The sequence below is a fragment of the Alternaria triticimaculans genome (genome assembly GCF_023758025.1).
Source record: "Alternaria triticimaculans strain BMP 0046 chromosome Unknown scaffold_1, whole genome shotgun sequence".
Taxonomy (NCBI): domain Eukaryota; kingdom Fungi; phylum Ascomycota; class Dothideomycetes; order Pleosporales; family Pleosporaceae; genus Alternaria; species Alternaria triticimaculans.
In genome coordinates this window covers 4,485,963-4,496,404 of record NW_026055958.1, presented here as the reverse complement: position 1 = coordinate 4,496,404, position 10,442 = coordinate 4,485,963, and the positions used below count along the sequence as shown (strand labels likewise).

General features: G+C 53.4%; 1 protein-coding gene across 1 annotated transcript; it reads left to right on the top strand.

Annotated features, from left to right (window-relative positions):
• Positions 1–745: 745 nt before the first annotated feature.
• On the top strand, positions 746–9,822 carry J4E78_001485 (uncharacterized protein; the record flags this gene model as incomplete). The annotated part of the gene is made up of 3 exons (XM_049362144.1): positions 746–5,000; positions 5,048–5,448; positions 5,497–9,822. 3 exons carry the CDS (start codon positions 746–748, stop codon positions 9,820–9,822), a joined length of 8,982 nt encoding a protein of 2,993 aa, XP_049227427.1.
• Positions 9,823–10,442: the final 620 nt, after the last annotated feature.

The window sequence follows — 10,442 nt, the reverse complement described above, 5'->3', positions numbered from 1 at the left end:
TCCACCGCAAGGATGGCGTCTCTTTGTTCCCGACGCCGTTGCTGTTCGGCCGTAATGCGGGATGAGGTTCCATGATCTGTCGTCCCACGTATGCAGACAGCCGCGACCGGCCGTGCTTGGCAGGAACGACTGGCTAGATGGATAGTCGGATTGATTTGGTCGGAAAGCCGTCTGGCCTAACACCACGGAAACAGATAGTCATGCCAGTGCAAGCCTTGTGGCACGTGAGCGTGACTCAGCAAGCACGTATATGTGTCGTTGGGTGACAGTCGCGTGGCAGGAGCGTTTAAGCTCCTTCCCGGTACGCGGGTGGGTCTTGGCGATGCAGGGATGTTGTGCCGACGAAGCGTGGGAACCTGGAAATCTGACGGCATCAGCACAAGACACCAAGCGAAGCAAATACGGAGCCCCGCAGAGTGTCTGGAGAGGGCCTACATCGAGTTTGCTAGATCGAGATCCTCCTGTTCGCCCTGAATTTTTCACTAGCCACAGCCGCTACGACGCAGCGACGCGATCCGGGCCTGCCGCTTTGGCCGCTTTCATCTGCCCCGACCGTTAAGTCCGCGCTTTCACCTACGTACACCCTCGCCCTCGATGCAGCAACCCTCGTAGCCCTGCGCCCGCGCTCCCTTCGATTATGTTCCGCCAGTCGACGCTCCCATCACTCAGGCACGTCGCGTGCACTCGCGACCACCTCGTTCGATAATCCTCGACTCGGTCAATGGCATACGGTTGAAGCAGCATAATGGCTCTGCCAACCCTCCAGTTCCTCGCGGGGCTCGTGCTCCTCATATACCTGCTCTCCTTTGTCCTATTCGCCTTTATACGCATAGCTACCGGGGTCTCCATACAGCGCCTGGGCTTACGGGGCCTGCGACGCATCGCCTTCACGCCCAAGGATGGCCTGCGCATCGAGATCCGCGGACTCGGTTTCACCCTTCACCGACCCACATTCGCACAACCCACGGTAGTCAGCATCGTCCTGCACGAGCTCAAAGTCACGGTCGACCTCAAAGCGCTGGGAGAGAAGCCGCGGAAGAAGACGGGATGGGCCCATTGGGCAAACGGCACTACACAAAAGGGCAAGAGCGGCCAGAACACGCCCGAGCCCGTGGCGGAGGATGACGACCTGGGCGATGACGAGACACCGCGAAGCCTGACGTGGAAGCGGCTGACAGATGCCAAAGAGAAGATCAAGCGCCTGCACCGGAACATCAACTGGCTCAGGCAGGTCGATGTCGTGGCGCACGCGACCACCCTGGTCGTAGTCGATGTGGGCTCCATCCAGGTCGGCGGCCTCAACCTGGCAGTCGACACACGGCGCAAGACGGTCGATCGCAGTCGCCTCTTCAACCATCACAAGCCCAAGTCCGACGAGGAGCAGTGGCCAGCCGAATGGCTCTTCTCCGCCCGCAGCATCCTGTTCACGCCGGAGGGCAGAGAATCGACAGAACTCCTGGATCACTGCACCCTCAACGTCCACGGCTTCCTCAAGAAAGGCCTCGAGGGTCTGCGCGATGCGTCCATCGCACTCAAGCTGGGTCGCCTCCTCATTCCACTCGATGATGTCAAGCTGTGCATGGAGAGGGCCCAAAAGTGTCGCGCGCCTAGCCCTCGAAAGCGTTCTCGGGGCAGTCGGACACATGTATCGCTTAGCGATGTGATGGAAGAGCTCGACGACCCCAACAGCCGCGAAGAAAACCTTGTTCGTACCGTATCCGACTCGCGTGAGTTCGCCAGCTCCATCCTCCGCGGTATCCATGAATTTCAGTTCGCGATTGGCTTCCTCGGCCTCACCAAGCAGATCGAAATGGGCCACAGCTCCGAGCCTCCAGTCTACCTTAATCTCTCCATGAAGGAAGTCGGTATGGACCTCCTCCGCCTCGATCCTCGCAGTCCCGCGCATCTCATGTACTTCTCGCCTGACGACATTGCCCACCAGGCTCTCCTTGCCGCCATATCCATATCTGTCGGAATTGACAACAGCGATGGCCATCCCGAGCGCCTCCTCTACATTCCTATGGCGACCATGACCCTGAACACGACCCTTCCTTCTAAAACTATTCATTTCTCTAATGACAAAGATAGCGCCGAGCGCAACACCAACATACTATTCGCCAACCTGGTCGTCACATCCCCATCTCTGGATCTTGACCCCAAGCATCTACCACTACTCCTCGCCATTTTCCACAACTACGAGCTGCACCGCAAACCGCCTGAAACCAGACAACGTAAGCGATATCTGTTTCGCCGGCTCTTGCCCAAAGCAAACATCAAAATTTCTATCCATGAGCCTGTTATTAGGGTCACTCTTCCACCGATGGACCCCGACAAGCATGAGGCCGACGAGTTCGATCTGCTCATCTCTGCATCTTCCTCAATTTCCTTGGATATGGAATCATCGCACTCTGCAGATGGCGAGTTACATTATGCACTGAGCTCGACGTTCCGTATGAACGCACAGCAACTCTACTACCAGACTGCAGCCATCGAGAAGCACAACTTGCTCCTGACCGACTATCTCGAAGTCAAGGTCCAGATGAGTGCGGCTCCCGACCCAGTTGTGGAGGTCTGGGGCACCGCACAAACTTTCTCTCTCTACATGGTTCGGCCTGAGATCAGTGAAGGACTGCGGCAGATCGTCACACAGATGTCCAATGACATGGGCCGTCGGCGTAGCCCTCCCAGAAAGAAGGGCGTCAACGTACTCCGGAGACTACCGGCCTGGATGACATACGTACATCTCCAAGGATCGGACTTCAACGTGGACGTCGCTGGAATAGATCCTGATGTATCTAAACAAAGTCGAGGAGTTGCTCTGCATTTGGAATCTTGGACTGCCGAATACAAAACTGGCCGGGAAGAAGACATAGATCTAAGACCTGCAAGACGGCGCGCACCAAGTAGAAGCATCAATCGCGAGGAGCATCTGCTTAGATCACCACCTCCATCTTCGCCGAAGTCACCGAAAGGAACATTGAACGGCCCAACCGATGGTAGACGTCTTGCGTTACATTTCTACGGGTTGGAAGGCTTGGTCATCGAGGGCGACGAGCAATCGGAACAAGAACCAACGTTGTCGCTGCCCCGTATGGAGATTGCTCTACACACGCTCTCCGATAAACAGGGCCCGATATTTCACGTGCACTCTTACAGCCAAAACCTCTTTTTGCGTTATTCGCTCTATCGTCACTTTGCCTTGTGCATGGCAATGCAGGTCCTGCAGAGGTCTTTTGATTGGGGTGCGGGCAAGACCAAGGCTCCAGAGCCAAGCTTGTCCAGCTCGCCACGGCATCTCTCCGTACCGTCGTTGGGTGAGGATGTCGTTGACCCACCCAGTACAGCCGGCAACGAGATCGTGACGATCGATGTCAAATCTCACTTTTTACAGATCAAAGCAGACATGCCTGGAGATCCACCTCTCATGCTCCAGATCTATGGACTTGAGGCAGGAAAGCATCGCTGGGCCAGCCCCTTCCTTCGCGCACGTCTCGTGCGACTGTTCGCCGAGAACCCTGCCATCAAACGCGCTTGGAGTCGAATCGTCAGTGTCAAATCTTTACGGTTGGATTATCGCCAGTCCAAGCTCAGGTACGGTCATACAGTAACGAACGAAAAGTCATTCGATATCGCGACGGACGCGATAAGAATCGCCGTGCCTCATCAACTCGTCATGCACAAGATCTTCGACAACGTCGCAAACGTTGCGAAGACTGCCAAGCAAGTGCATCATCGCTTCAAGACCGGAACTAATGAGTACGTACTGGACAAAGAAGCCGAAGGTCCCAAGATCGTACCAAAGATATCGCTTCGAAGCCGCGCTGTCCTCTTTGAGCTGGAAGACAACGCCTTCGAATGGAAGCTTGGAACTATCTACCGCATTGGACTCATGGAGCAGAAGCAGAGGCTTGCTCGTGAACATGCCTTTGATCTCAAAGTGCGGAAACTACAACAGCAAGACGAACAACGTGGCGGTACACGCTACCGCGCAAGATCAGCACATGATCCCCGGGGCCGAAACAAGATCAAGAAAAGGGACAAAGAGCTCAGGTTCCACCGGCGCACGAAGAGCGCGGACTCGAGCGGACATAGCTCACCGGAACGGGGACGTTCAGATCATCCTATGCGGTATAACAAGGATGGTTTTAGCGGTCTTAGTGGGTCATATGAAACATCGGTACAGGACGCGCGCGTGAAGCTCAATCGCCTGAACGCTCAGACGTGGAAAAAGCGCATCGATTTCGCAATGGCAACTCAGAATCGATCCATGAACGACATCCGCTCAACATTCTGGGGCTTAGATGAACTGCCGGATGACATTGAGCAGAAGGAAACCATTCTTGCTGTCTCGCAACGCCCAGCCCTGATGGCGCTGGCTGTCAGTGACCTGGAGATTGTCATTGATAAGCCCTCATTCCCCATTTCGGAGTACCCACGCTTCCTGCACCGTGTCGGCAAAGGTATGCCATTCGATACCCAGTACGCTCTTTTGATCCCCATGCACGTTCAAATACAGATGGGAGAAGCCAAGATCCACCTTCGCGATTATCCGCTGCCACTATTGCACTTCCCAGCTATCGGCAATATACAGTCGTCCCGGCTACCGAGCGTCCTGATGAAGACAGATTTCGTGATAGCAGAAGAGTTTAGGGACGTCGAATCTTCCCGCGTCAGCCGAGTTGTTGTCGTGCCTCAGGAGCGGAATTCTGCAGGCGAACTCACGCGTGGATATGCGGTAGACGTTCGTCGGACTGTGGCGCCCGTGAAGACATACTCTGACATGGCGATCGATATCAACTCAGCATACCCGACAAGGATCACTTGGGGCACGTCGTACCAGCCAGCAATCCAGGATATGATGCAAATCATTGAGAATTTCACAAAGCCAGCGGTAGACCCCTCAGAGAGGGTTGGATTCTGGGACAAGATTAGGTTGACCTTCCACTCGCGCATCAACGTGTCGTGGAAGGGCGATGGCGACGTCCATCTGATTCTCAAAGGTAAGACACAACACATCCTGTATAATCACTCTACTAACGGAATGCAGGTTCACGCGATCCGTACATGGTCACAGGTCACGGTGCGGGCTTTGTCATGTGCTGGCAAAACGACGTGCAACTCAGCATTGCTGAGGACGAAGATCCTAAAAACTTCATGATCGTCAAGAGCGGAAGCTACGTGCTCGCCATCCCGGATCTCAATCACTTTGCTCGTCACGACGCGGAGACTGAAGCTGTGGCCCGTCCAGATACTGCATCGAGCATGTCTAGTCGTAGGCAGAGAGCCGTCTTCAAGAAAACAGTAATGAAATTGAACGGCAATGTGCGCTGGGTTGCCGGACTGGTATTTGAGCGCAACCTGGACGACGGCGGCCGTTCCTTCAACTTCATACCCCACTACAATGTCACCCTCAAGAATCCAAAGTATGCGAAAGCATCCAATGGAAAGGTAATCAACCCGTCCCTTGAATTTGAAGCTCTTGCTGACATCGTGCAGGAGTATGACGCCTTCCGAGGCTTCCGCAGTCACCACATCCACATGTCTATCGCTATCGCTGCTCCATACGATCGAGAATGGTCTGTCGCCAACTTAGAACCATCAAAGACCTACAACAGTGTGCATCTCTCACCACGCTTCTTCACACACTTCTACAGCTGGTGGTCGATGTTCTCCGGTGCCATGTCATTGCCCGTACGCCAGGGCAAGCTGTGGCCAGGAGTAGAGAAGTCTAGCAAGAAATTCGGGCGGCACCTTGCAACCATCAAGTACAACCTCTTGCTATCGCCTCTGTACATGAGCCATATCTACAAGCACAAAGATGCGGAAGACTATGGTGCAGGCGTTGTGGCCGCCACTGGACTGAAGGCCCGTCTCGACAGTTTCATGTTCGATCTCCATCAGCGCCGCGAAGAATTCCGAACTTTGGTTCAAGCGCCTGAAGGCCAACAAAACAGCAGGCAAAACAAGACGACTGGTATGCGCATCAATCAAGTACAGCTTGACCTCATCCGGACAGACATCCGAGCGGTGTCTGCAAGCATTGCAGGAACAGGCTCTGAAGATGTTGATAACGCCACCGCGGATGATCTCGCTAGCTACAACCAGGAGTATCTAACAGCCGACTTGTCGAAGTTTACGATTCCCGACAACGATCTAGGCTGGGTCGATATGGACGACTTCATTGAACTTGGCTGGATCTTGCCGTCACGCCGGCATCCGGAAACACAGATTCTCCCGCTAGCATTCGCGCCACGATTTACGTACTTCCGTCAAACCGATCATGCCAACAACATTTCGGGCGACAAACACCGCAAGAGCGCATTCGGTAACGAGCCGACTCATCATTGTGTCATTTCGGCAAGGAATGACCCACGTCGGGTACAATGTCAATTGATTGAGCAACGGATTGAACGTGTGAAAGAGCAGGTTGCTCTTAATCAGCACGCAATCAATGACCAAGAATTAAAAGTCGTTCGTGAGACGTCAGACATGCAACAAGAGTCGCAACGCCGTCTTGAGGCTCTGCGTAATCATTCCCAGTTCCTTCAACGGAAACTAGAATTCCTCTCTACCATGCATGCTAGTCTGCTGGAGCGGCTAGAAACTGCCGCGTCTTCACCAGACAACACTGTCGTAGAGGCTGATACCGACACAGAAGATGAGTATTTTGAAGCAGACGAAGCTCAAAATGCTATCGACCCTGAACACAAGCACGCCGATGCGCCTCCTAACCCTATCACGGACTTCACCAATGACTTCAACAACCGATTCATCATTCACAACATCCACCTGAAGTGGGGCAACTCCCTACGGAACATCATACTCCGCTACATACACCAAGTCAGTCAACGTCGAGGATTCGTCTACTACATGTCACGAAGGGCAGTAAAGTTCATACTCGATGTTGTTGAAGAGCAGAATAAGTCTCGTGGACCATCTACATCTGGACCTGACGAAACACCCATGGCTGGCGACAACGAGGCCGGACTGAATATTGATGAAACAATCGAGCAGTTGCTTCGCGACGGCAGGAATTTTGTCGACGCTGATGAGGAAGACGCTAAAAGCAAGAGCACCAACGGTGCTGGTGACTCTTCACATGCGAATCCGACAAAAGCGGATGAAGATGTCGCGGACGATTACGTCTCTCAGAACTCGTATCTCGTACGTTTGATTGCACCGCAGATCCAATTGCAGAGCGAGAAAGACACCAAGTCTGCGGTACTTGTCACGGCCAAAGGCATGCAGCTCAAGGTTCTACAAATCATGGACAAGGACCGTGTCATGGACGAGGTCTCGGGTCTCGTTCAACGAAGGTTCATCGCAGCTATGGACAGCTTGCAAATCTTCGTCACCAACTCAAAGACCTTTAGCAGTCCGGAGGATATCCACATGTACTCCGGAAGCATGTACGGAACGCCAGCTGGCTCAGCGTGGCCACCATGGGTACCTTTCGAGGTCATGTTCGAGTTCCATAGCAATCCATTCGGCTTCCAGCGGGTGGTACAGCGAACTTCAGCCAGTATGCGCTACGACAAGCACAACGCGCTGCGCCTGAAGTACAACGACGATGTCTCGGCTGCCGACTCGGCCACATCTGCTGACAACATGGAGAGCCGTATTGACCATCTATGGGTGGACTTCCCACACGTGCGGGCCCTGTGCGATTCCAGGCAGTACTATGCGATGTACGTCATCGTGTTAGATCTTTTGCTGTACCACGAGCCTTTGGAAAAGACGCGTAATGAGCGACTTGAGAAGATCATGCTTGCTTCCGACTTCACCGATCTCGCAGGAGCTCCAAAGCTAGTCATGGGTCTTCAAGAGCGTATCCAGCAATTAGAAGAGATCAAAAATGTCTTCCAGATCAATGAGAAATACCTGGACAAGCAAGGTTGGGAAGACCGGATTGAAGTTGAGAAAGACTTGGCTGTCTACGAGGACGAGCTCTTCTTCGTCATGAAGGCGATCACGACCGCACAACGCAAGCAAGACGATCGTGCTCAAGCAAGAGATTCAACTGGCCTTTTGCGGATGTATGTCTCTGCATCAGACATCGTTTGGCATCTGCTTCGCGAAGGCGCAGAGTCACTAGCAGAATTCCAACTGAAGAACGTCGCATTCGACCGCACAGACAACAACGATGGATCCAACTCGAACTCTTTGGAGATTGAGCAAGTGCGAGGTCTGAACTTGCTACCTAACGCCCTATACCCAGAGATGATTTCACCTTTCCTGGAGCAAGATCAGACTCTTCCGGAAAACGCCAAATGCCTCAAGGTGTACTTTGTGGCGCTTGAATCGATCGCTGGTATCCCTGTCGTGGAGCACTTTGAAGTTGAGTTGTACCCACTGAAAGTGCAGTTGGAGTACCAGATCGGCAAGAAGCTGTTGCAATATGTCTTCCCTACGTACGGCGACAGCAAGACAGCAAACTCGTCGCCCTTCTTACTCAAGCATACTCTGCCGACTCAGGATGAGGAAGACGAAGAAACCGATAGCATCATTTCTGGAGCGACAAGTATGAGCGCCTCGCTTGCAGCTGATGACGGCGCTGTGGAGGCGCTCAAACAACGGCTTACACCCACACTCCAGCTGCCTGATCCAGTACAGAAGTCTGACGCAAAGAGGAAGAGTTTGGTTAAGCGCCCAAGCGCTCACTATTTCCGTTTCTTCAAAGACAGCAATCCTTCCCGTAGTGGAACAGAGCTTCGCCGCACTCTTCACCCGAGCTCCGCTTTGGTGGTTCCCACATTGGGTAACAGCTCCAATACCTCTACAAGACCAAGCTCCGTCCGTTCAAGTACCACCAACTCAAGTCAGACCCTGAACGAGTCTGATCGAACCGCGAAACGCTTTGCGCTCTACCGCACCGGCACCAATCTGACGGAGAAGAAAACGAACAAGAAGGAAGCCATAAGTGATGATCTGACTGAGATGATGAGTCGTGCAAGCGAGTACATGACAGTTGCTTACTTCAAGATCCCGTCCATGGTACTGTGTCTTTCTTACAAGGGCAAGAGCACACGCAACTTTGAAGATGTCCACGATCTGGTCTTCCGGATGCCTACGATAGAGTACCGCAACAAGACATGGTCTAACCTGGATCTCGTGACGCAACTCAAGAAAGACGTCCTGAGGGCGCTCCTCTCCCACGCCGGTACAATCGTTGGCAACAAAATCTCGCACCACCGACCCTCAGCCAAAGCACAGTCGCGCCTTCGACAACTCGCCAACAGCAGCACGATGCTCAACACTTCTCCCGATCTCTCAGGCACCGACTCAAATTCCATGCGCGACCACTCACCCGGTGGCTCCGACCTCTCAGCCGAAGACCGCATGCCCCGCCGTTCTTTCGCATCCGGCCGCCAAGGTAGTCTCATCAGCACCGTCTCGGAAGAAGGCTCGTCTCTCCAGTCATCAAAACCACCTTCAACCTCCAACCAAGCGCGCTCGACACACGGTTCCATCATGGGTGGCTTGAATCATCACAGCAACGGACTAGGCCCCGAAGACGTGGATGACGGTCGCGCCTTTGCTGATGAGCTGTCCAGAGTAGACAACACAGAGCCAGTCCACGCAAACCTCATTCATAGCTTGAGTAAACACATCGCTGGAGTTAGCGCACCCTTTGCCGGACACATGCGAGGCAGAGCGGGTAGCGGCGCAGCCAGCATGAGAGCAGCCAGCGTGGCCACTGGTATTAGTGGCGTCAGTGGTATGAGCGGACGGGAAGGCAGCGTGATGGAAGAAGACACCGATGGTCCGAAAACGAAGAAAGCGAAGGCTCTAGGCAAGAAGTTGCTTGGTAGGGGGAACTAGAAGCTTCCCTAACATCACTCTTTTCCTTTTTTGTTCTGCATCATCATCACTAGCATTATTTGGCGTTTTTTTGTTTCATTTGTAAATACTTGGTTTTAGACGGTGTTGTAGCAGGCAGAGCTCTTTCTTAGTTTTGTCTTTGTATCATAGCGTTGCGTGAACTGGTGTCCTGGAGGTGTTGGAGTAGATAGTTCCCTGTATACTCTGTCGTGGAGGTCTAGTATTAAGTGAAAAAGATTACAATCCTGTCTTCGTGTCTTCCAGTGACTCGCGCTGTTTGGGATGGGCATGCTCATTCTCAACAACGGTCCTTGTTCGTGAAGTCGCGAACAGTGTTACCCATATCTTGCTGAGTGGCGTAGCTGACGCGACGTGAGGACGCGACAGGTTCGCGTTTGGCGGGGCTGGTCGGTGCGCGTGGGAAACGTCATTGCGGCACCAAGCATTGCCAGCTCCAAGTCGCGACTTCCGTTTCTTCTTCCTGCCATCATCTCCGTGATAGAGGGCGACGCTGGCACATCGAACTCGTGCGCTTTCTCACTCAACTTCGGTCACTTACGGCTACATTCTCATCTACGCTTTCATCCCTCTCGCTTGGTATACATCTGCGTTTGACTTTG